Source organism: Akebia trifoliata, chromosome 2 (assembly GCF_017979445.1).
Source record: "Akebia trifoliata isolate Shusen 1 chromosome 2, ASM1797944v1, whole genome shotgun sequence".
NCBI classification, from domain to species: Eukaryota; Viridiplantae; Streptophyta; class Magnoliopsida; order Ranunculales; family Lardizabalaceae; genus Akebia; species Akebia trifoliata.
In genome coordinates, this window is record NC_141376.1 from 6,658,594 (window position 1) to 6,685,432 (window position 26,839).

Sequence of the window (26,839 nt, forward strand, 5' to 3'; positions counted from 1 at the left end):
TTAAAATTACATCATATTTTTTATTAATGTATCTATTTTTATATAGTTGCATCACCCTTAATTGATGGGGGAATGTGAAGTTTACTAGGTCTCACAACTTAGTCGACTTATTATGTCATTTATTTTAGATTTGGTTTAATCATGGTGAGTAAAAATGGAATTGGATTGGAACACATGATATTTTAGTATAATCTTAATTGTATCATACAATGGGATTTGTAATAAAGTATGAATTCACAAATTTAATTGTTGAAAACATGAACATTCTAAATTATTTCTAGTATGGGGAAAAAAAAATTGTTCGGTAGAATTATAATAAATTTTCCTCACACCCTAAGTTTTGGATTGTGGGTTTTATTAAGGATTGAATCAGGGACGGAGCTTGTAAGGAGCTGGTGGGGGCAATTGCCCCCACATAACTTTGAGACACCCCTATATTTTCAACTAATTGTATGCCCCATTTGTCCCCACTCCCCCACCTCTCTCCCCATTTGCCCCCACACCCTCACCTCCCTCCAATTTTTGCCCCCACACAACTTTGAGACACCCCTATATTTTCAACTAATTACATGCCCCATCTCTCTGCCCATTTGCCCTTGCACCTTCACTTCCCTCCAATTTTTGCCCCCACATAACTTTGAGACACCCCTGTATTTTCAACTAATTGCATGCCCCATGTGTCCCCACTCCCTCACCTCTCTCCCCATTTGCCCCCACACCCTCACCTCCCTCCAATTTTTGCCCCCACACAACTTTGAGACACCCCTATATTTTCAACTAATTACATGCCCCATCTCTCTGCCCATTTGCCCTTGCACCTTCACTTCCCTCCAATTTTGGCCCCCACAAAACTTTAAGACACCCCTATATTTTCAACTAATCACATGTCGCATTTGTCCCCATTCCCTCACCTCTCTTCCCCGTTTGCCCTTACACCTTTGCCTCTCTCCAAATTTTGCCCCCATAGAATTTTGAGACACCCCTATATTTTCAACTAATTACATGCCCCATTTGTCCCCACTCCCTCACCTCTTCAATTTTTTGTTGATGACATTGTCTATTGACCAGGACTTCTCAAATATTAATTGGAAATTATCTAAATATCATTTTCTTCAACTTCTAACTAAAAACCTCTTAATTTCTCCCTAAAACCATTCATCTTCACTAAACAACTAACCATAGTTTATCCTCACTACAGGAAAATCCTGGCTCTGCCCCAGGATCAAATTGCGGATTCTAAAATTTAGGGCATGACAGCTTGAATGGAGACAATGAAAGTAAATGCGAACTCTCAAAGTAACAGAAGACTTGGCATTGGACGTAGTGGAATGGAAGAACGTGATCCATTTAGCGATTCCAAATCTTTGGGATAAGGTTTTGTTGTTGTCGTGCTAGAATCAATCAGATTGCATGGGTAGTTTTCCATATGATAGTTCATGTAATATGTAAACATAATTTACTGCTGTTCTTCTGTTTTATGCATGACCACTGTGTACAAACAAGGAGAATTTATTCCTAGCTACAAGATTGATACAAAGACCTTGATCATCGACCACATGAAACAGAAACGACAAGCATTGTTATAACAAGTACATACTTTTCTACCCCAACCTACATAACTTCAATCGAAGCGACCGATCTCATGGAATTTGCTCTAATCGAACCATTCTTCTCGAGAGAATACGTGATCAGCATCTTCACAACATGGCGGTATCTCCTTCTATAGGTTGGGAACTTTGAGATACTCCTCGTGATTCCCATTAGCCTGCCAATGTATCCATTGTCAGTTAATACAACATCCCGAACTTTCAAATATAGAGCTCACTATCAGAACTAAAAGGTAGAAAATCTGGTTGGCTGTCAAATATTCAAGAATGTTACTCTTATATCATTGTTTAGGACCAAAAACCCATACAAAAGGATCAATAATCTACTTAAATAATAAAAATGAATGAAGATTCAAAGGAAATACATACCTTCTACTGATGCCCTGAATCTGAGCAGCCCTGACAGCATCCTGAGGAACAGCACAGCCATTATTCCAAGCCTCCATGCGTTGTGTATTGCTACCAAAGAGGACAACTTTCTCTAAGAACTTCGCTTCACTCTCTTCCATATTTATCACCCTTATCTGTTCTTTTAAAACCATTATAGGATAGAAGAACCAATCCACCAACCGGTCGTGGGGTCGATTCATTTGGTTAACTTCAACACCATCAAGCAACAACAACCCACCCGATCCAGCCTTGATGGAGTGGAGAAGATTCTGCAAGCATGAATAAGAAGGAAGTCCTACACCAACAATAGTTGCTTCATTGCTGCTCTTTGCCCTTGACCACTCAATGAGGTCTGCCAGTAATATCACATTTGCATCAAGCATTTCTTTGCCCATCATTTCACAAGATTTCATAAGGCTTTCCCATATCTGTCGCATTTTGAGTTAAACAAAAACATACTTATTAATTTATCTAAAGCAGAATACATTATCACAAATAACAAAACAGAGGAAGAAAAATCAGGAAAAAATAATAAATGAGAAAACAATCATCATGGCCATGTTCAAAAACTGCATATATATATATAGGGGGGAATGCTAACATCCAATATTTCATGGGGACGTTAGCACTTTTTTTTCAATAATAACCCTTCTTGTTTTGTCTTTTAGTGAAAAAGATAAGGGTGTATTGATCTTTTACACAATAAATGTTCGTTTACATAATAAATGTTATGAGCATTTAAGTATTTTGAATTAAATATATATATATTTTTTTTGTAGTGAATACTTTGGCAATCAATGCCAACATAATAAATGCATTTATTAATGGCATAATAAAGTATTTTGAATTAAATATATTTTTTTTTTTTGTAGTGAATACTTTGGCAATCAATGCCAACATAATAAATGCATTTATTAATGGCATAATAATATATTTATTGTGTAAAAGACAAAACGAGGAGGGGTATTGTTGGAAAAAATAAGTGTTGGACAATGCTAACGTCCCCATGACGTCTTGGCATTAGCATTCCCCTATATATATTCTTTGCATTTAATCTTTGACATGTCACCATTGTTTGGTGCCTCTCTTGAAAAATCTACTATGCTGTTTGAAGAAGGCTGTCTATGGACTCCAAGGTGCATGTTTTGCGAGAATCAATATGTGCGTGGAGCAAGATACCAAAATGTTTGAGTTTTAATTTGATTTACTGAAATATTAAGAAACAAATAGTGAGGCTTGGTCAAGTTTTGAGGTTGAATGCAGGACAGTTAACACAACTGCAAGTGGGTATACTGTGTAGCACATAAGAGCACCAATGGCCTGTTATAATTAAGTGTTCTTGTTATTTTTCCATCCCAGTTTTACAAAACAAGACACATATGTGAACTGCATTTCTTTAATGTGAAGATCACGCTAGATTTTTGGATGGCGCATTCTGGGTCTCACACAATGTGGATAAAAAGACACATGTAAGCATAATCTGGTCACTGAAACGCCATGTGGATGGCCATAGGAACTCATAATGTCAAGACATATGGCACACTGAAGAAGGTACAAGACATTATAATCCTAACATTACATGCATGGCAAGTCATATTTTTGACATAAGTAAACACGATATTACACCACGTTGTTCACATGACACACCATGAAAGGATGCCATGCAGGCTGACCTCTCATATCGTGGACCTTGTCCAGTTATTAACTCATGTGGGCATGCATGAGCGATGCATGGAGCAAGACAATAGGTAAGATTTGGTGGTTTGGGGAGGAGACCTGCTTTGTGTATCTTGATTTGCTGTGGGATCTGTTATATTACCATTTACCAGTAACGATGCCCCATGTGAGGTATCTTATGGAGAAGGAACCAATGATACGCAGACTTGAGTGATTAGCGTCAGCAATAACAATGGTAGTCATAAAAAGCTGACATTAGCATCTTTTCACACCCCACACATTATAGATAGGACAACGTCCTAGAGACGACAACAAGATTTGAAAAAGGAATCGATCATGATTTGAAACCGGTTCTTTTCATGACCCCTCTTAACTGAAACAGGAGATCAAATGCCTGAAATACAAGGCAAATTGACCATCACACACACATTTCCTTGAACTACAGCTCTCCCCTTTAGTTCCTTGAACTACCACAATTTCTTCATCATTCAACATTCGTCACACCAAAGAAGAATTAGTGGTAACCCATCTATATTCCCTTTCTATGGCTATAAACCCATTAATCATGAAGAGAATAAAAGTGTTCTCCAAACATGTGGGATAGCTTGTAATAAAAAAGTATGGGATGGAAAAAATAGAAAGAAAATATGCACGAGACTGATAATATAAAACCACACCTGCACCATTTTCACTTCCTGTATTGCCTCCCTAATAGATCTCGAATGCACTAAGCTTGGCATAAGCAATGCAGGTGCATTCGTAGGAACAACACTGGACTGGCTGCCCGTAACATGACTTCCTCCAACAGAGAACTCTGTCAAGTCAGAGGGCCCTTTCTTTCTGTACTGGGGCCTGGCTGTGAGCAATGGAATGGGTATTGTTAAACAAAGAGCTCTAATAGTACTTAATAGACTCAAATTAACCAATTCAAGAATGGAGAAAGGAAAGAATGATTACTTTGGAAATATAGATCCTTCTCTTAGATAAAGCCAGTCATTTGTGTACTCATCGAACTCCGCGACCATGGCAACCAAGTAAGCTGTACCTCTCCGAAAAGATCTTTCCTGCAGAACATAGACTAAAAGGTAAGTTTAAGTGTAGAAAGACCAAGTATACGAGAGATATGAAATAATTAAGGTAAAATGGACCTGATATACTATAACTGATCCATATAGCCCGACAAAGAAGCTTGAGAAAATTGCCAATGAGATGCTTCCGACGACGACAAGTGGCCACAGAAGGATTGTCAAACCAGCGAATGGGATACAAGCTGTTTCAAGGAATGGACCTTCTCGGCTTACTAGATCATGTAGTAATCTGTACCATCCCATGAAAAGAAGGTATGGACTCTTTACTATGGCTATAGAAGTGTAAAGAGGGATCTCTATAATTAATCCCATCAGCCCCACAACAATACATGCAGGCACATGTATCAACCTGCATAGCAGTTAAAAAGTCATGGTATGAATAACTCTTTATTGCCTGTATCTCATATTTCTCTTCGTTCTACTGTGGTTCTTATATCACAAACAACAAGAATCCAATCGAAGAAATAAAAAAGCACACAAATTGTTGGGGGGAATGGGGGAGTCAAAAGAAGCCCAAAGCAAACTAGACTCAGTTTTAAGAATTCCCTCTTCTGCAAGCCAGTGAATTAACCTTCCTAGAAAAATGTGATTGAAAATACTGCAAACCCATAGCTTAAATCATACATATACTATGTATGGCCACGTACTTCCATTTCAAGGCTTTGTGATTCCAGTCTTGGATTACATTATTGATAAGAAAAGTTATTCCTTCTTATAGACGAGATTACAACTTTTGTGATAGAGGAGAAGAGTACGAGCCCAGTTAAATATTTGTGTGGGATCAAATTCTTAAGTTATTGCAAATTCTTAATAAATAACATCCATATAAAATAGGTAGCTTTTATTTTTATTTTTATGGGTACTTGAACCCATGACCTCAAAGTTGCTTTGCAAAGTGTCAAACCAACCTAGCTATGGGTCTAAGCCCAATAGGTTGCTTTTATCTATGGCCACATAATGTTCCATCATTGCTACTGCTATGTGAAGGTTATCCCGGGCAGAGCATTCTTCACTTGAGGTGCTCAAATTAGCAATATTCCATAAATGTGCTTATAATCATATATTTGGCAGAACATGGTGTATGCACAATAACCCTGTGTTATTATAAAATAATATTAATCATTAAGGTTCTCTTTTTTGGGGTCCATATTGTCCAGTAGACCCATTGAGAACCGGACCTGACTTCTTGAATCAGATGGGAGAGGGAATACTCATTATGTTTGGTTTGTCTTCATTCTGTTGAATCATACATATTCACAATTGAATTTTTTTTATAAAAAAATAATGGTTAAACATACTTGAGAGTTCTAGGTTCATTTGAATGAGACCCTTCACGTAGCTCCTTTAAGTATAGTGGGTATGAATGGTAGCAGATATCAGCAAAATCTTGAACTACAGTGCAGCTCCCTTTGATTGTTCCCCATGTCCCATCCTAACCATCCATCAAAGAAAAGTTAAGTAAATCTGAGTCTAGTATTATGAAATAGAATGAGAAAAAAAAAAAAAAAAAACACGAAAGGAATCTATACCACAATGCAATGCTTAAACTTTCTTAAATCACTATTCTCTCTAAAGGCCTCGAAAGCTGCTACCCAAGGCGTGAAGAAACCATAACCCACTCCTACAAGAACACTCCCGGCGATGCTGAGTCCAAGCCATATACCAAATAACCCAGGCATACCGAATAGGAATGCGATTTTGAGTGGTACATCTAATCGATTAGTCCTAAATAACAGAACCCATTTTTATCAATCAAGCAAGTAACAAAGAAAACTGTCTCAACCCAAACATTTGACTTGTTTAAACATAAGCAGATGAAAAATCATCTCAAGCCCCCCACCCCACACACACCAAAAGCAAAAAAACAAAAACAAAAACAAACACACACATACACACACACACAATAAAGCTCTTCATAGACAAATAAAGATAAGGAATTACTAACTTAATAAGGGTATAGACAGTCCAGGCAACATGAGCAGGGAAGAGCCCAAGAATCACCCCAACATTCCCAATTATTACTGTCAGACCAGCAATTGGACCAACCAATATACCTGCAACATGAGAAATCAATACAAATATTCAAGTCCCCATTTTCTAATTATCATGTAAGAGTAAACCCATCACGTTAAGACAAAACAGCTACCATTAAATTTCACCTTAAATACAAGAAAGCTAGAAGAAAAGTTCAAGATATATAAGGGGAAAAGAAGGAATAAAAAAAAAATTACAAGAACCCATCATCAAACTAACTTGGAAAAGTCAAGAAACCAGACAAAAACAAAATATCCATCATTAAATTCCTCAAGAACTTGCATTAAAACTAAAAGATAGAAACGTCCAAAGTGAAGAAGAAGTACCTTTGAGAGCACCAAGAAAGAAAGCAGAGCAGAAGGCAAAGAAAACATATAAGATCTTCAACAAACCTTCGATGGAATTAAACATGTCGATACAAAAATGATCAAAGTGAGAGAAAAAACCACCAGTTTAGATAGAAAAGCCAAGACATAACGGTCAAAATGACCAAGCATAACGTGAGCCACAAGAAGCCAACAAAAAGACTAAGGGGCCAGTTCATCAAATGCAAATGATATTTCCAGGCACGCTTTCCATATTTCCACGCTTAAATGAACAGGGACAAAGATATTGGTTTCAATAATCAGTGGCTATATAAGAAATATGACTGCTATTTATCACCTCTCGATTAATAACAAGAAATGGTGAGATCTGTCTCCTTCTCTTATGGGGTTTGTTGTATTATTTTATTTTATTTTATTTTATTTTTGTTGCAAAAGCCATCAAAAGTAGGCCCCACTACCCACGTTACCGGGCCCACCAACAGCGATACTCAAATATGATGGAGGTCAAAGAGAAATGATCCAGTGTTAAACGATCATATTGCATGTTGTACTTGTATTTGATGATCTTAATTTTCCCTTTAATGTAGCTTTTGTAGTTATGGCCCACCTCATAAACAATATATATGTAAGAAAACATAGGATGATTGATGTGCATGTGCATGAGGATTCTTACACACAGTTTTCTTGTAGCCCGAACAACACTGAATCATGTACACTTTACACGAAAACCTAGACAAAAGTCAACGTGGCCCTCCACAGTTTGAAATATGTTTTGTCTAAACTGTGGAGGTTCACAAAAGTATGTGGGAGGCTTGGGCTGTGAAATAAGCCCAATGGCCCATCTATAAAAATCAGGATTTTAAAACCTTAATTTGGGGATGAGTTCATTATTTTTTAGCCCATTAAATTTGGGACGAATATGAGTTTAAAATTGTATTTGGTGGTTTCGTTCTTATAGGTTCATAACAATTTTCATAATCAAAATATATTTCAATGCAAAGCCTACGTCATTTTTCAAAGTCCTTGGGGTTAGACCATTTTAACCCCAAAAATACTCCTGAAACTCTATAAAAGGGGTCATCACATTTGAGAAAATCTCATGCTCTAAGCTTCGTTTCTCTACCCCAAATTCTACCAAAATCTCTATTCAAAGTAACACTTTCATTTTCACTATCTTCTCTTCTCTTACATAATCTCTATATCTCAAAGAACCTCACTCAAGACCAAAGACTCAAGACTCAAGAAAGAAGACAAGCATTCAAGGTCAATGTGTGTTTAGGATAGTTTACTTTCAAGTTTTGCATCCCCCTATCCCTTTTCTTACCTTCTCAACTCTTTTTTTTCCTAGAAAAACCCTAAAATGTAATGGAATAACCTTCTCCCACACTGGGTAGATTGGGCTCAACCCTCACGCAAGACGTGTGAGGAGGCTCAATTGAGAAGGTGAGAGTTGAAGCCTTACGTGCCCATGGCAAGATGTTGCATGTGAGATGCTCATAATCCCTTGGGGGATGGCACCATGTGTGTTCCCCTGACCATCTTTGTTGAGCCCACCATTCTTTATTTATTCTCGAGCTCGCCACTTTTATTTATTGTTGAGCTCGACGTGTTTTATTGTTGAATTCGACACTTGAGATAAAGACTGGCCTATAGATGATTTCAAACCAAAAGAACTATCCTTGATTGAATTTCATCCAAAAATAAAGAAAAAAAATCCTAATTTTTTACGTCTTCAAAAAACTTGAAAATAGTTTCTTTTTTCCTTCTTAAATCTCTATTAATAAAATCTCTGAAACTCTATTGGAATGTCGAAAATCCAAGTTTTTAGACGAAAACAGTTAGGGCATTCAATTGTGAGAAATGTGGTGAATGAGGTTAAAAGACAGATTAAAAAAGAAAGTTTTACTAAACCGACTATTAAGAAAAGTCCTAAAACTTCGGGACTGATTAGAAAAAAATCCCTCCGTCATAGTCCTTTAAGTAATTTTCCCTTGATTTAAGGGTTAGAAATCATCAATTGATACTATTGCCACACCGAATGTTTCTAATGACACACCAATTCCACAAAGTTGTGGCAATAGCAACTCTCATCATCAATTTTCCCCACTTTTGGTGTCTGAAGTCCCAAGTGTAGAAGACCCTTCTTCCAGTACTCTCCCCTCAAAAGATTAGAGAACCCATCCACATTTTTATAATTTTAAATTTAAATTAGGTTGTCAAATCATAAATTTTGAAATTGAATCGCAGTTTTCGAGGAGTAAGTCATTCTTAAGGCGAGGTGACTGGTGAGTGGAGGATTTTAAAATTTCGAAGTTTAACGTTAAACCTCCCCTCCCTCTGTTCGTGTGCAAATGGTACTACTAGCCTGAAACAAATTTTTTTTTTTTTTTTCAAAAAAGAAAGACTTTTAAAGAGCTGTGTAGTCTGTCATTAATGGCACCATCACCAATGGAGGAGGAAGACTGGATGACTCTGTCCCAATTCTCTCAAGCTAAACATAGCTACACTCCCACTACCCAGTCACCCAAGGTCTCTCTCTCTCTCTCTCTCTCTCTAGTTATGTTCTTTCACTTGTTTGTCTTAACTTTTAATCTAGATTTTCTACAACATTTGCTATTTTTTCTTTAATTACAGAAGACACCTCCGTATTTTTGAAATCGCATTGCAAAGTCTGTTAGCTGGCCATTGCTAGAGAAGAAAAGTGGGCCAGTGAAACAGAAATGAAAATGTCCCTTAAAAATTAAAAGACCAAATCCTACTATTTTTATTTGTTTGCCATTTTATATCTCATTGGGGTTTTCTTATAATCGCTCAAATGCACACCATTTATAGTTTTGTTATTCGCAAGCTTACTAAGCATCCATCTCAACATCCTCATCTCTGTTACACTTATTCTACAATCATGTTTCTTGACTACCTAACATTCAACTTAATAACCATAAGTCGTCTTATCGATGTTTGGTAAAATTTTCGTTTTATTTTGATTGCCATGCATCACTTCAATAATACTTAAAATGTATGTCTCCATTTTTAATCACTGAAACTAATTCTCTAAGTCACTTCTCTCTCCATACTAATTGATAATCAAACCTACAAAATTATTTGCGGCATAATGTACTTCTCCGTAGTTGGATGGGTGTTAATATACATTCTAGACTTTAAATTAACATAAAAAATCCTTTGAACAGGTAATTGCCGATCACGCCAAGGGTTCTACAAGGTCAGTAACATGCATCTTAACCACATGTTGTTTGATTTTTTTTTTTTTTTTTCCAACATTGTGTTGGCACATTATCAATTGCATTATTTTACAATAATATCGTCTCTAAAATTCACCTGAAGCTGCAAGCGAAAAAGACCATCGATGGACACCCATGAAGCTAAATCATTAGCTATAAAACAAGCTGAAGAAGCTCAATCCAATCTAGATCCCAAGTGCCCTAGCTTTGTGAAATCTATGCTCCGTTCACATGTTACTGGTGGATTCTGGCTGGTAAGTGCGACGAGAATTTATGAAAAATATATAACTATGATGGAATTATAAAGATATTTAAATCAAGTTGCTTTTTGTTAACAGGGGCTTCCTGCACAATTCTGCGAGCAGAACCTACCGAAACATGACATTATGATTACTCTGGTAAATGAGAATGGAGAAGAGTACCTGACAAAATACCTAAGCGAAAAGAAAGGATTGAGTGCTGGATGGCGAGGGTTCTCCATTGCACACAAATTAGTCGAGGGAGATGCATTGGTATTCCATTTGCTCAAAGTTACTAAATTCAAGGTAACGGTTTGGTCTACTAATTCTTATCCTGAAATGTTTTTATTGCACATGCTTCCTAAATGGAATAACCAGTTATAATGTCGAAAGACAATTGTTTCAATGTGATTATAAACTGTTTGAAATGAAATATCCATAATAGGAGATTTCCTCTGTGGGTTCTAATGTTCTACCAATGTGGGTATCCAGCAATCATGTTCCCCTGGCACGCGTACAAGTGTGTGGCCGATCTTAGATTTCATCTACTTATGACTGGTTCTTTATTCTCATCATAAGATGCTGTTTATAGGTGTACATAATAAGGGCATATGGCTCGGCTGAAATTGATGGGGCTCTTGTCCTTCTAAATTTGGATGCTATTGTAAAAGGAATCAAACCAGGTACTATGCTTAGCCTCTGAATAATTTAAATGATGATATTCTTATAGTGTCTTCACAAGTTTTCTTCAATGTTAAGTTGAAAAAGATGATGCAGGTAAGGGTATCAAGAGCAAGACTAATAAAAAATCTGCAAAGAAGCGTTCAATTTCTGTTCCATTGGTTGTTCTTAATGGGAGTAGTCGAACTACGAGCCACCCAACATCCGGTTCCAATCACGGGTCACCAACAGACCAGTTTAAAAATGACAGTGAAGAGGTCGACTCAGAGGTTTTGGAAGGTATTAGATTTTCGGGATCCATTGTCGAGTTTAAAGAGGTGAAAAATCTAGACAGTTTCACCATTATAGTGAATGGTTTAGTCATAGATTCTGAAATCTCTGAATACGTGTGGACAAAATACTATGAGCTTTGCTGCAGTCAGAAGGCTTTCCTTCATGCCAATCTTCTTGAAGGCCTCAACTGTAAGTTAGTTGCAGGAATCATTTCCGAAACTGTCAACATTGCTGATGCCATTAGAGCCAGCAGACTTAACACTTCTCAGGTTGAGCTGGAAATATGGGAAAAGAGTTTGAGAGCATTTGAGCAGCTAGGTATGAATGTTGGCTTCTTACAGTGTCAGCTGCAAGAACTTGTTAGCCTCGCCCTTGAATCAAAAGAAGCTAGGGACTCAAGAAGGTACCGAGAAGCTATACTTGCACGAGCTCATGCAGAAGAGGAGATAAATACTGTCAAATTGAAGCTTATGGAATTAGAAGAGACCTCCAAAGGATTCGACCAAGAGATTGAATCTCTGATTGGTAGAGGCAGAGAGCCATCAGCTAAGGATATGTGATTTACATTTTGCTATTTTTTCCCCTTTTTGGCCAACGTCCACTGAACGTCAAGGTGTTGCATGGGGGGCTCTAATGGTCTGTGAAGTGTAGGAGGAATGAATATAAATTTACCAGGTCTTCAACATTTTGTCAATATCTTTTGTAATTCCTTGAAAATGTTCATGTTTTTGTGCAATTTGTATCAATGGGCTTACTTGTAAATTTCAGTACTCTTTTGAGGATGCTACCAATTAAAATATAATAATACCCCTTTCCAAGAATACCCTTCCAACGTTATGCCTTTCCTCTTCTACCCTTTTCCTGCGATCTTTGCCAAAATGGTCCCAAAAAAAAAAAAATCAAGGGTTTTGCTAAAGGCAATAACCCTATGCAGACAAGGGTTTATCTTTGTAATATTGTCTTACGCAAAATGTTTTATTCCGGATCCTGTTATTTTATGATATTATCCATGGGTCCTACCACCATTAACCGGAAGTAAGTTTACCACCTCTTTCAGCTATCAAGCTAGAAACTTTTGCTCAGACAATTAAGTTTCATGTATGAAGTAATTCACATTACCTGTTAGTACAGACGGAGTAAACCTTGAAGCAACCAGTTTCGAAAAAATTTATTACTTGACATGGTTTTGGAAAAGAAATCACACTTCCAACCTCAACCTACAATGATTTTGCAAGACTCTGCAATTCCACTGCATCAAATTACTAGAATACAGTTCCTTGAATTTATTATTTTGTTATCAAAAACCAGGTGAGAACAGAATGGTCCGTGATGAATTTATAGTTTGGCCACTTGTTGACTGAAGGTTGGATCGATGCAAACAACCACCTGGAAGGTTTTTTATCGACATGCGCGGAAAAAAAAAAAAAGAAACTGTTTAGGAGCAAGCAGTGCTGCAAATAACTCATGTTGCAAGAGAATAAGTTGATGAATAAACAAATGGGGCACATGTTTTGCTTGAAATGAGCATACCTTGCCAATACTTCTACCAGAATGAAGATACTCAACAGCATCTGCAACAGATCCAAGACCCAAGAATTTCTTTGAGTCCACAGCAACCTGTTATGAACAAAGTGGGTCGTACTGAGGTATTTTGATCAGGAAAAAAAAATATCATGGCAAGGCTTCTGTAAGGCAAAATGACATGTCCTCTACCAACTATTTTAGAATCATCATCCACTCCTCATTCAAACTATTGGGGGCCAGCAACATGACTTCAGTGTCTAGCTCTATCTAGAACCATCAAACTGAGATGATCTACCTCATTAAGTTCATTTCAATTTCGGCCTTCCTCTCACCCTATTGGTACAATCAAACTGCACTAAAGCTCTCTTCAGTGGTGCTGTGTTGGTCTTTGTTGGACATAATATTTGCATTAGATAAAAGAGAGAGAACATCTCTATGGTATTTATGCTGGATTTTCCATGTCAAAGTTAATTTCCATGTATGAAGGACAAACACACATATAAGTGAGAAATGCATATTCCCACAAGTTAGTATGATTTGAAAAAAATTACCTCAAGATTTCCAGAAGAAAAGAGATGAAAAAGCTTATCCAAATGTTGTTGCCACAAGTGACTGTACTGGACCAGGAAAAAACCAGCCTGAAGACAATAATGGACTGTCAGTATAGAGAATAAATTTTACACTGGATGTTTTAAACCCAAAATCACTTCAACTCATTGCATTGAATTAAAAAGGAAAACTATTTAATGCAATGTGATGTTGTGTTTACTATAAGAACTAACGAATGCTCTGCAAAAAACTAATGAAAGCATGCACAAAACATGTGCAGGATCTGGTAAGACATTAGCAATATAATTTAACTTGGTTTAATTATTACAATAGAACTTGGTCAGACATATAGAATTTTAAATCACCTCAGCTTTTCGATCAAGTATAGAATATACAGTCTGGCAACAGACGAGATAACCGACAGGGAAAAATGGGTAGATCAAATCATGGGAGGTTGCAAGGTCACGTTTTTTTTTTTTTTTTTGCAAGGTTTTAGTGAACCATAAGGATGATGTTCCTTTGAGTTATATTTGATTCTTAGATCATTCATCCTTGCAAAAACTATTGTTTGCAGTACCGAAGTATGAGTTCTCTGCCTAAGAAACTCTTTCTAAAAGCTCCTCAAATTACAATCCCTCCCAATTCTAGGTAGAGGTCTTCTTCTCGCCATCTATTTTTTCAAGGACAAGTTGCTACTTTAAGCAAGGTATTAAATTTCCCTAATTTTCCAAAAAGTAGGTGAAATATATCCCTTTCCCCCGAGTATTGACATCGAGCATGCATTTTTTTTTTTTTTTTTTTTGCAAATCTTTTGTCAAAATCACTATTTGTTTCATATGAACATGCATTTTCATATATGATTACAAAATTTTTATTGTTGCAAATCTTTATCGAAATCACTATTCGATCCATCTGAACACGTATTTTCATTTATGATTACATAATTTTTATTGTTGTAAATCATTTGTCGAAATCACTACTCACTCCATATGAACATGTATTTTCACCGAGATTTTAAAATTGCATTATTTCCTTGAATTATGCCCAAAGTTTTCAAAATTCATGAACATCAAACTTCTCAACCCTATAAAACTCACCCAAACCACTATTGCTTCTTCATACATTGATTCCCAGATGCATTTATAGTATAAAAAAAACATATAATAATAGTTCTATATTTTAATTACTTGAAAGATCAAGAAAATATTAATTATAATAGTAAAAAACAAATGTAAACTTAATTGTAAATAGTCTTACATTGCATAATATGTTTGAATGAAGGGAAATTGCAATGCACATAAGCTCCAAAAATGCAAGATTGGAGAATGGTGTGATTAGAAAGAAGCTTCAGCTTAAGAGGTAGATGGCAGCTCATTAAGTGTCAGATAACAAGGAAAACATAGGTCTACGTAGTTACAGCCTTACAGGAAATCAGTATTTTGGTTTTACATTAGCTAAAATAACATCATGATCATTCTCATGAATAATTACTATTACTCTTATTTTAGGCTATTAGACCTTAGAAACTTGAGCCAGCATGTAATAGAATGCCATGGTCTTCATTTCCTTGCTCTATTTATTTGATTATTATAGTTTTATGGCTTATGAAGATTTCAGTGGTTGTTGCATCATTTCTTAAACTTTTTTTTTATAGGTATAGGGTTAGTGGTCAGCATATGAAGTTGGGTTCAAGGGGGTTTGAGCCTAGGACGTGGGAACACTCCACACACCTTAGACATTCATTGGAAAATTTCCCTGAGGCCAGATTATTTCCACCATTTCCCTGAAAAATATTCTTTCTACATTGAGTTGAAAATTTTCCCTTTCCCGGGAGGTCTCCATATACCTCAACTTCAGAATTTAATACCTTGCCTATGAAAATGTAGTGCCATTCAATTGCAAAACTGAGAATTTTCAGGCCCCATATAGAAACTTAGAAAATTTTCCTAGAAAATAAAGTTTTCTCTAAAAAATTATTTCCTCACATACAAATTCTGCTATCTTGGTGAGTTGGAGAAAAAAAAAATTCTATATAATTCTCCACATTAAACAGCTATGACATTAGTAGAAAAAATTTCCAGGTGCAACCATACTTAACTTTCCAATAAAATTCTCTCCAGGACTTATCACTTCTCAGGATTATCTCAAGGAGTTACTGATGAAAAGATACAACTACAGAATTCAAAATCTTTTAAACCTATACAGATATTTCAAGGAAAGATCGGACCTAAAATGACATGCAAAAATATGTATGCTACATCTTGAAAAGCACAAATTAATTAGAATGGATAAATTCTGATATTTCTTTCAGTCCAATGGTCTACATACCACAGTTTGGCTTTTCGCTAGAATCTTTTCACACAGTCCAGTATAATTCGAAGGCTTCCATCCATGCTCTCCTTGATACTGAAACCAGACTTCACTGATTCAATAATAGAACAATATAACAGCTTCTAGAGTAATCACTATCAAGATTACACCATCAATCATTCTTCAAGTAAAATAGATTTTGAGGAATGCATGTTTACGTGCTTCCACAGAGAAAAGTGAATGAATCAGGAAAGGAAAATCATCACATATTTCACAATTTACAACTGCATGACACCTGCTCCAGCACAAAAACCTCCAAAGGCAATAACAATTTGGAAGACCACTTTGTTTTTTTTTTTTGAAAAAGTATAATATATTGAAAAGGAAGGAAAAACAATATACAAGGAGGCCGAGAAAGTCTCACAAATAGCTACAAAAAGAAAGCAAGAACATCAACAATTACATAAAGAATTCCATCTAAAGACAAAATCATCAAAAGAAGTCCCCTTGAATTGAATATTCTGCTTGGACCATAAGAACAATAAACCCAAGATCTCTAAGAAGCTGTTGTGATCACTCTTCATTTTGTCATTGAAAATCCTATTATTTCTCTCGGTCCACACCCCCCAAGCAATAGCCGAGGGAAGAATAGTCCAAAGAAATCTTTTTCTGGGAGAGAAATCATTATTGGCCCACCCTTCTACCAACGAGGAGAACTTACAAGGAAAGACCTACTGAATACGAAATAACCCAAGAAAATAAGACCAAATTTTATGAGAAAATGAGCAATGGATTAAAATATGGTCAACAGACTCTCCATCTTTCAAGCAAAGCGGACAACAATTAGGCGTAATCCAACCCCGAGTAATCAAGTTATCTAAAGTTAGAATTTTACCAAGACAAGCCAACCATACAAAAAAGGAAACTTTAGAAGGAATAGAGTTGGACCAAATACTGGTTCCCCTGAATGATTGTTCTGTGTGAGTATTGAGCCAATTATGGAAAGATCTAACAGAGAATCTCAAGTCCTTCGTTCTCGTCCATTCCCACCTGTCCTGATTACTCACAACGAGAAGTCGCGAATTCAAGAGCTCAAGGAAAGATGTCACCTCAGTTAGCTCCCAATCATTAAAATTTCTCCTAAACCCCAAATCCCAAGTAGAGCTGGAATCATTGCTAGTCAAACACTGTTGTATAGTTTCATTTTTTTTCCGAGAACAAGCGTACAAAGACGGAAATTGAGTCGCTAGAGGCGATGTGTCACCCCAAATATCCTCCCAGAATCTGATTTTGTCCCCCTTTCCTGCCTTGAACCTAATTCCTTTCTCAAACTCTTCTCTAACTTTTTGAATCCCCTTCCAAATACTACACCCATATGTGCCTTTGGCTACACTGCTATACCAACCTAGTCTCTCTTCCCCATATTTGGCCTTGATGATCCTCCTCCAAAGTCTACCATTTTCCTCCCCAAACCTCCAAAGCCACTTCCCTAACAGAGCTCTATTAGCTAGTCTAAGACCCCTAATCCCCAAACCTCCATTCTTCTTGGGCTTACAAATAACCTTCCACCTGACTAGGTGATACTTCCTTCTCCCATTCCTATCGTTCCATAAAAAATTCCTCATAATCTTTTCCAGTCTAAACTCGACAGACCTCGGAAGCGTGAACAAAGAGAGAAAGTAAACCGGAATACTCGTTAAGGTGCTTTTTATCAAAGTTACTCTCCCCCCTTTAGACAGATACTTAGCCTTCCAAGTACTCAATCTTTTCTCCAATTTCTCAATTACCCCGTCCCAAATTTTTATACTCTTGTATGGTGCTCCCAGTGGTAAGCCCAAGTAAGATGTGGGTAAAGTATCATGCCCACAACCCAAAGAGGCTGCCATCAAATGAATGTCACTCACATCTCCTACCCCAAAAAGCTTACTCTTATGCAGATTGATATGCAAACCTGAAATTGCCTCGTAACAACACAATAAAACCCGAAGCACCCTCACTTGGTCTCTGGAGTGATCCAAGAACACCAAAGTATCATCCGCAAATTGCAAGTGTGAAATCAGAGGGCCGTCATACACCCTAAACCCCAAAAGTCTCCCTAATTCGACAGCTCTTCTAAACAATCTACCCAGAGCTTCGGCTACGATAAGGAATAAGAAGGGGGATAGTGGATCCCCTTGCCTCAACCCTCTTGACCCCCTAAAATATCTAGCCGGACTACCACTAACGAGCACCGAGTAAGAAACCGTTGTGACGCATTTCATAATCCACCTAATCCACTTCGCCCCAAATCCCATTCTCCCCATCATATACTCCAAGAAGTCCCAACTCACATGATCATAAGCCTTTTGAAGGTCAATTTTCCCTATCATCCCATCTTTCTTATCCTTAATTCTTGAGTCAAGATATTCATTGGCCATTAAAACTCCATCAAGGATTTGTCTACCCCTAAGGAAAGCCCCTTGTTCATCTTCAATCAATTTGGGGAGAATAACTTTCAATCTCGAGGCTAGCACTTTTGAGATAATTTTGTAAACCGAGCCCACCAAGCTAATTGGTCTGAATTCGCTTAATTTGTCCGCCCCAACTCTCTTGGGAATCAAAGCCACAAAGGTGCTGTTGAGACTATAATCCAGACAGTTTTTTTCCTGCAATTCTTTGATGACTTTCATGAAATCTGTCGAAACAATTTCCCAGCAATGTTTGAAGAAAGCCATTGTAAATCCGTCTGGCCCCGGAGCCTTATCCCCGCTCATAGAGAAAAGAACCAATCTAACTTCCTCCTCCCCAATTTGTCTTTCCAACCACTCCCTATCTTCCTGATCTAACATATTAAACTCTAGATTCTCCGGCCGGGGTCTTAAAGGTTCTTTCTCTTTATACAGATCTTTATAGTATTCTATCACCCCTTCTCTAATCTCATCTTCTCCTGCCACCATGATATCCTTGATGAAAAGTTTATCTAGTTGGTTACTTCTTCTATGAAAATTAGCTATTTTGTGGAAGAATTTTGTGTTATTATCCCCTTCTTTCAACCACTTGATCCTTGACTTTAGTTTCCAACTAATTTCCTCCATAAGCGCCGTTCTTTGATAGTCCAATTTCATTTTCATTCTTCTACTTCTTTCTTCCTCCTGCAACATCCCTTCTTCTTCTTTATTGTCCAAAACCTCAATTAAAGTCATGATCTCCTTTTTTTTCACATCTAATCTTCCTAGGACCTCTTTATTCCAAACCTTCAGTTTCTCCTTCAAGAACCTAAGTTTATTCTTAAACACATTTCCCGGATTTCCTGTAGCGGGGCATTCAGTCCACCAAGTCTTAACAAGGTCTTTGAAGTTGGGATGAACTAACCACATATTCTCAAATCTGAACGGGAGAGGATGTTTTCTAAGATATCCTGCTTCTAGGAAGATAGGGGTATGATCAGACACTGGACTAGGACTGGCTGAATGTACAACATTATGGAACACTTCCTCCCACTCATTATCTATCAAAAACCTATCCAATCTGGACATCCTTGTGTTACTTTGATTGTTGGACCAAGTGAAACGTCTGCCCAGGAGAGGAAAGTCCATCAGGCAATGTCTATTAATAAAGTCATTGAACTCCCTCATGCCCTTAGAGATAGCCGAACCCCTATTTTTCTCATAGGTAAACCTTGTAATATTGAAGTCCCCTCCCAACACCCGAGGTTTATCCCAATAACCCGCTAAATCTTCAAGTTCCTCCCAGAATTGGACTCTCTCTGTTAATGGTTGGACCGTAGATCCCGGAAAACACCCATTGGAATTCCTCATCCATTTTCTTGCATAGAATAGAAATTGAGAAGGCTCCTACTAAACTATCTGTCACTTGGATCCAATCTTTGTTCCACATCATCAAAATCCCCCCAGCCGAGCCTATAGCAGGGAGATCTATCCAGCCAATATTTCTCCCCCAAATTTCCTTAATCAACTTGTCATCACACTTTGCTAATTTAGATTCCTGCAACGTAACAATAATGGGGTTCTTACTTCTAATAAAAATTTTCACGGCTGCCCTTTTTCTCCTATCCCCCAACCCTCTCACATTCCAGGATAAAATTCTTATCGACATTGGAAACCAACCGAAGGCCCACCGACGCAACTGACCACCTACCTCTTATCCTCCCTAACCCATTCCTTATTCTCACGTGGTCCTAAAAAACTCCTAGTCATCTCTAGGGGTGCAACAACTACCAACTCGTTGTTCAATCCATCTCTGTAACTCCGAATTTCCTGATCATTCTCAGCTAAAACTTGCTCGTTCTTGTCCTCGATGCCAGACACTTTGCTGATTTGTCTAAGTTCTTCCTCTAAAATAACTCTATCTCTCGAATCTCCAATAGCTACCCTCAATATCAAGGAAAGCTCGCTGTCTCCTACCTCTGAAACTAAACCAAACTCTTCTGCCAAATTTAGCGCTTCCCTAGCTAACCATTCCGTCGTTTCCAAACTCGTCCTTACTACCCCTTCCTCAACCATTTCCATTATAGGCTCATTCATGTCTCTGGCCTCCCAATTTCCATCTTTATAAGCCTCTGTTCGACAGTCAATTACCCCCTCCCCTGAGATCTGAGTGGGAATTAATGGTACAAGAGCTAACTGACCAACCTCTTTTCTGTTCTCCCTTTTTCCTTCCTCCTCACTGATGAGTACGCAGGAAAGACAGTAATCTGTGAGACCTTCAGACAATCGAGACCTGTTCAAAGAAATAGGGCCACACGAAACAAACACCGAAGCTACCAAGGAATAAAGTACAGATTCTAACACAGAAAAAAGATGGACAGCATTTGGGTTACCAAGAAACATGGAGAGTACCTGTTGGTAACAAGAGAGGCCAATAAAATTTCTAACCTTCAAAGCTCCCGGAATAAACCTCCCTTGACTACAGTTGCTAGGGAAAGCATCGGATTTAGGACTATCTGGGTGTCGCCACACGTCCACTCGAAATCTATCCCAAATTTTAGAAACCGCTACTAGGTGATGCTTGGACTCCTCCTCTCTCCTAAACTTCTGTCTAACAAGCTCTGATGACTTCCCACTGCCTAACTTCATTTCAGCGTTGATCTGTCTCTCGTCGACCTCCTGATGGCTATCCGTAACCTCCTCTTCTGATGTACCTGATGTTAATATCCCTGGTTGACACCCCTTCCTTTGTTTTGGACTAAACCTGCTACTCTCCATCGTTGCCACCCTTCGAGTTGAGCCATTGATGCTTTTCGTCTGACCTTTGAACCCCAATTTCCTTTTTCTTCTGAACTCTACAACGCCCTTACAGAACATATGAATAGTCGACTTACTTCCTTTTGGTATCTTTTTATAACTGGCAACTCTATTAGGCGATAAAAACCTATGAGAACACCCACGGGCCTGTGTTGTTTTCAGCCCAATTTTCTTATTTAATCTTACTGGGCCGAACCGAGCTCTAACAGACTGTTCTTTCAAGTTGGGCTTTACTACTAGGCCTGGTCCGTGATGCCTCGTATCGAGAACACCCACTGTACCATCACAGTCCAACCCCACCCAAGTCACAGATTGGGCTTATTTTCTGTTCTCTCCTTTAAGCCCACCAGTACCTCCACGGGCCCTTACACACCCTATCACTTCTGGCCTGTTCCACTCCACCACTTTCGGCCTGCTCCACTCAATTAGTTTATTCTTGCGCAGCCACCTGTTGAAGTCTAAGGTCTTAGCTGCCTTACCTAGTAATCTACTTATCCGATTGATGTTAAAAACCCATTGCTGTGGCTTCAGGCAATTAATGCTACTGATACGTGTCCTAATTTTAGCTCTCCTTTTGAATTTTCGCCAGAATGGTGTCTTGTTAAACACTCCTCTTCCTATCGGCTTTGATAGAACCAGGACCCCCTCACTAACTCCAGTCATCTTCTTCTCTAGATGACCCGAATCATCTTGATCCTGAACTCGAACCTCTTCTATCTGGTCTTCCTGTGTGCTTCCTATTAATGTAGTATTAATCTCTACTACATCTTCTTCCTTCGACTCCTTTATAGGTCCCAACCTTGCTGCTTCGTCCCCTATCACCTTGATCCCTACCATATAACGAAACCCATCCACCCAAAGATACAATCCCCGGGGCATCTTCCATGGAGAGCATCCAACCTTAATCCTCGCTCTATCCAGTTTAGCACAGCTGATGGTAAATTTATCCACCTCTAGGAGTCCTCCCAACTAGTCTCCTAACTTCCTGAAGGCCTGGTTTTTCCATAAATGGAAAGGTAACCCGATAACGCAGACCCAAGTCCCTCTTTCCTTCCATTCTGGTTTTAACGAGTAACAGTCTGCAAACCATGGACGTATAGTGAAAGTGTTATTCCTTACAAGGACTGTCCTCCTCGCATTAACCTTTAGAAATTCATTCATGCTATCCAACATCAACAACCGAATGGATGGTTCCCATTCTAACAGTTTTATCTTCGAGTGTTGAGAGATACTTGTTTTTACTTCCCTCAAGAAACCTTCCCAATCAGCCTCCCGAGAGTTTGAGTTGCAAATAAACGACCATCTCCACTTTCCGAACAAAATACCATTATTGAAGGCTTGCTTCTCCACTGGCTTGTTGGCTAGTGTGACCCCAGTATTGTGTCCTTGCTTGGCCCCCTCGCTGATATTTGCCACTTCCTCTGTTGCCGCTGGAATTGCCTTCGAAGTAGAAGTTCCTTTAACTATCTCGGTCCATGCATACTTCGTCCCTCCCTCATCTACCACTGCCTTCATCTTCTCATCCTGTTTAAACTCTGTTTTAAACGCTAAGCTGACTTCCCCCCATCCATTTCCTCCTCGACCTTCCGGGAACACTATCCCTCGAGAACGTAATCTCTCCGAGAACTGTTGCAGTTTCAGAAATCTTCCATAATAGTTTTGCTCTTCTTGAATCAGAAATATACGACCATCCTTAGAGTACTTGGCTCTGAAAATCTGCGATGATGTTCTTGCTGCATCCAGTTGCTTAGATACCCAAAGAGCTTCGTCCTCCCACAGCTGAAGCCTCGATTCAAATCTTCTACCCTTTTCCTTAACCTCTAGCCCTCTTCTCCGAAGAACCCTTACTCCTTTCAGTTCGAAGACCTTACGTTCCACCTGAATTGTTCTCGTCATTCTTCTACCACTTTGTTTTTGAAGCCAGATCCTCAAACAATTGACCTCAGTATGAGTTTCAACCAAACATAAAAGGTACCGATGCAGTTAATATAAATTAATGAACCCCTTTACATTCAGATGTCATAACACAGTTATAATGGTAGCATTAGTCTCTCCTTGTGATGTTTGTCATATAATGCATGTTTTTACAGTTTGTAATATATGTTATTTTCAAATTTGAATATAATGACCTGTGTGTGGGGTTTTGCCAATTATTGAGGATGACATTTTAAAGAACAGATCAAACTTTAAAATAACAAGCATTATAATGGCCACCAAAAAGTTTAACAGTTCTAATTTTAAAAAATTTTCAATTATTTTGTTGTTGAAGCTTTTCAATGTTTTGTAATATGAACAGTGATCCAACCATTATGAGGCATAATAGTCCTAATGGTAATGCCAGCCCACCATTATCCATAATAATGGACCCTTTTAAACCTTGGTTCAACTATGTAAACTTGCCTAAATCAAAAAAGAAAAGAACGATATAACTTGTTCTCTCTGCCAGGTATACCAACACGATATAAAATGCATCATAAGGTTGACACTGAAATGTCATGAAGCAAAACACCACAATGATCTTTCCAGGAAGGATCCAAGTTGTATTTCTAATTATTCTTAAAAGAGCTACTTGGACCTACAATTTTAACCGGTTCATTAATGTACATATTTTTAAATTCCTTACAGTCTTGATTATGTATGTTCGACATATTCAAGGATGCAGTCCTCAAGCTTGCACTGGAGTAAAATTATTTAGGTTCAATACTTCAACTTAAACAAGGAGAAATTGGTAGGGATGTGTGTAGAACTAGTGTGGGATGGATAAAGTGGAGGAGCACGATATTGGATTATTAATTGATCAATGTGTTCCAATCAAACTGAAAGGAAAATTTAACAAGACAGAAATAAGACTAGACATGCTTTATGGAGCTGAATGTTGCATTGTCAAGAACTATGTCAATAGAATATGCAGAGCAGCAAGGTTTGGCTCAACCAAAATATTTAAACACAAGAACACTCACATTCTGTTGGCTTGCCTCTTCTTCAGAGATGAGAATGTTGACATAAATGTGTGGTAAAACAAATAATAGAAAATCAGAAAAGAGTTATCTTGAGGAAATTTAGGAATAGCTCCAATAAATAAAAAACTAAGGGAGAGTCTTTTGTGATGGCTTGAGTATGTGCAAATAATAAGACCGTGGAGATGAAGCGCTAGTGTGTAAGTTGAGCACTCTAAGAAGACTAGAGGAAGACAAAAGTGAGATGGATGTGGTTGAAGAAGATAAAATGTAACATGCCTTGAATGAATAAATGCTTCAGGCTAAGGTTAAATAGCAAAAAAGGAGAAAGGTTGCTGAACTAGTAAAAGGATAAGATGCAGATAATGATGACGCCCTCAGCTTCCACATAAATAGAGGCAAAAAAAATCCCTTTTAATAATTTGTATTCCTGAACCTTTTTTCAGAAAAATTGTACTAGTTGAAAAATCTAGTTCAAAGGAAAAAATGACTGAAATGGTCTTTAATTTCTTCAGATATTTTATTGTACTTCTAGTTTCAGGCTTTCAGTAAGCAAAGTCGGATCATGTGAATTGCATATGAGGTCATTCTTTAAGAAATCCCAACAGAGCAAGCAGAAATGTAATGATCGTCATTGTAACCGACTATTTTAAATATACTAAAGAAACCTATAATATTTGATGCAGTGAACAAAAACCACCTGAGATATCATTCCAATCACAACGAGCCGTCCATAGACTGCCAGTGCATTGAAGCACAAATCAAACATGTCACCACCAACTGACTCATATACGATATCAACACCTTTGGGAAATTCCTTCTTCAGAACCTGGAGCAAGCGAATGCTAAAGTTATATAAAAACTAAAATGAACTGGAAATACTAACCACTATTAAGATGGAAGAGTTCCTAAAGAACAATAAAAAATAGAGATGATTCAATAGATCAGATCCCTCATAGTCCATTCATAACTTAGTTAAGAAGGTGGAAGTAGAAGCTTCCAGAATTACAATTACACCTCATCCCTCTACAATTACTTGTTTAGATTAGGTTTGAAAGAAAAAAATTAATAAAAAAAATATTTTTTTGGTCAAACTTGATACTTTGAACTCATAAAGAAGGCACTCCTTCATGCATAAGACAACACCATTATTGTGGTTATCTACATATGTTACATGAACATAGTTGGAGAAACTCCGCCAGTACATATGGAACATAGTAAGACATAAAAGAAATAGATCCTAGACATCCTAAATGGGGATTTTTATACAAGAACTTAAAAGAATTAACAACTGCATTGAGAGAAATTTCCAGTTCTGCTCCACTTGGTTTCAATGATGAATATCCTTAATGGCCAAATATAAGTGATACAATTTTCAATAATACTAGAGTTTGCCTGTGCCAGTAAAGGGGTAGGAGACGAAAGGCAATAAAATTGGAGAGGCATTATTGTAAAAGGAGGGTAGAAGAGGAAATAGAATTAAGTTTGAAGGGTATTCTTGTAAAGGTGAAGAAGAGAAAAGGCAATAAAATGGAGAATTGTCCTCAAGATTCATGGCAATCTTAAATATCAACCACTCTTTGTGGGGGACAACCGTTGGAAAGACAACTGTCCTGTTTTATAATATAGATATTCCGATCAAAGTACAAACATGGATGGGGTTAAGTCCATAGCTCATCCAGTGAACATTCTGCACTGCATAGATGAAATTGTGGAGAACAGCTTGCCAACTAGCCAATAGAAAATAACAAAGTTCAAAAATAGTAAGTGACTTAACAGCTTTGGTATCTTCAGCTTTATAATCTATAACACGATCAACGCCCAACGCTTTCAACAGTGCAGCCTTTTTCTCACCTCCACATGTTGCAACCACCTTATTTCCAGCTAGTTTTGCAAGCTATACATGCAGCAGGTTGGAATTAGTTACATTCTTTAATCAAAATACAAAGGGACTAAATATAACACTATACTTTGATTGATTCAGTAATAAATAGTTTTCTGTGTAACATATGAGTGAATATTGCAACGCAGACCACTATAAAGAAAAATTAGCCTTGTTCAAAAAATGAATCTGAAAAACACAGCCTACCCATTTCTTTCAAATCCATAATCTCCACACACACACACACAAAAATGTTAGCTAGCATTGATAATGCACATCTTTACCCAGGTTCTGTATTTGTAACATCTGCACCTATAAGAAGGTGGTGCTCCTAACAATGGTCTCTCTGGATTTGTTCAGTTTATGGCGACGCTTTCCTAGGCATCCTAAGAGCCCAAGGCGAACAAATGTGTGATCAGATTTGTCATGATTTACGAAAAAGAGAGAACAGGCCCCAGATTTCCCAGATTAGGGCAATGATGAAAAGAAAGCATGGTTATAAGAACAAATATGCCTCACAAAAGCTTTTTGATCCCTAAAAAACCTTTCCTATGACAATGCTTGTCAAGATTGAAGCCCGCATATATTAGAGACTGATAGCATGTACTGCACTGAGCAAAACATTTACTAGGGAAATTAAGCCTTTCTCTTTTCAGCAATTCTTATTTGCATTGACTAAGTCACTGGCACTTTTTCAGGGTCCAAGGGCACTAGAAGAGGCTATAGAGTACAGGCATATGGAAGAGTGAGGATCAGCACTTAGCAGTAGTTATTTTTTCCTGTATGGTTTTATCTGTACTACAATTTATTTCAGACCATC

General features: G+C 37.7%; 3 protein-coding genes across 5 annotated transcripts in view; 1 reads left to right on the forward strand and 2 right to left on the reverse strand.

The window, feature by feature from the left end:
* Positions 1 to 1,439: 1,439 nt before the first annotated feature.
* On the reverse strand, positions 1,440 to 7,302 carry LOC147409166 (putative membrane protein At3g27390). Of its 2 annotated transcripts, XM_086426126.1 has the most exons (9): positions 7,123 to 7,301; positions 6,708 to 6,816; positions 6,292 to 6,487; positions 6,061 to 6,194; positions 4,823 to 5,111; positions 4,632 to 4,738; positions 4,352 to 4,526; positions 1,977 to 2,425; positions 1,440 to 1,765 (listed from the first exon to the last, which is right to left on the reverse strand). In XM_086426126.1, exons 1-9 carry the CDS (start codon positions 7,205 to 7,207, stop codon positions 1,612 to 1,614), a joined length of 1,698 nt encoding a protein of 565 aa, XP_086282252.1. In that variant the 5' UTR covers positions 7,208 to 7,301; the 3' UTR covers positions 1,440 to 1,611. The 2 variants fall into 2 exon arrangements, with proteins under 2 accessions (XP_086282252.1, XP_086282258.1); XM_086426132.1 differs by lacking the exons at positions 6,061 to 6,194; positions 6,292 to 6,487 and having other exon boundaries at positions 7,123 to 7,302.
* A 2,222-nt stretch (positions 7,303 to 9,524) lies between these two features.
* Positions 9,525 to 12,377, forward strand: LOC147409167 (B3 domain-containing protein Os01g0234100-like). The gene is made up of 6 exons (XM_086426137.1): positions 9,525 to 9,651; positions 10,311 to 10,342; positions 10,465 to 10,615; positions 10,700 to 10,906; positions 11,193 to 11,283; positions 11,378 to 12,377. Exons 1-6 carry the CDS (start codon positions 9,556 to 9,558, stop codon positions 12,112 to 12,114), a joined length of 1,314 nt encoding a protein of 437 aa, XP_086282263.1. The 5' UTR covers positions 9,525 to 9,555; the 3' UTR covers positions 12,115 to 12,377.
* A 235-nt stretch (positions 12,378 to 12,612) lies between these two features.
* Positions 12,613 to 26,839, reverse strand: part of NQR (ARP protein (REF)) — a 30,195-nt gene continuing 15,968 nt past the window's right edge. Inside the window, exons 13-18 of one of the 2 annotated variants that reach the window (XM_086426107.1) lie at positions 25,915 to 26,034; positions 24,838 to 24,966; positions 15,956 to 16,033; positions 13,630 to 13,716; positions 13,085 to 13,171; positions 12,613 to 12,940 (exon numbers count right to left, since the gene is read on the reverse strand). In XM_086426107.1, coding sequence (XP_086282233.1) covers positions 12,890 to 12,940; positions 13,085 to 13,171; positions 13,630 to 13,716; positions 15,956 to 16,033; positions 24,838 to 24,966; positions 25,915 to 26,034 — 552 coding nt within the window. In that variant the 3' untranslated portion in view covers positions 12,613 to 12,889. Of the gene's footprint in view, positions 12,941 to 13,084; positions 13,172 to 13,629; positions 13,717 to 15,955; positions 16,050 to 24,837; positions 24,967 to 25,914; positions 26,035 to 26,839 lie in introns of those variants that run through there. The other variant, XM_086426116.1, reaches the window with a different exon arrangement.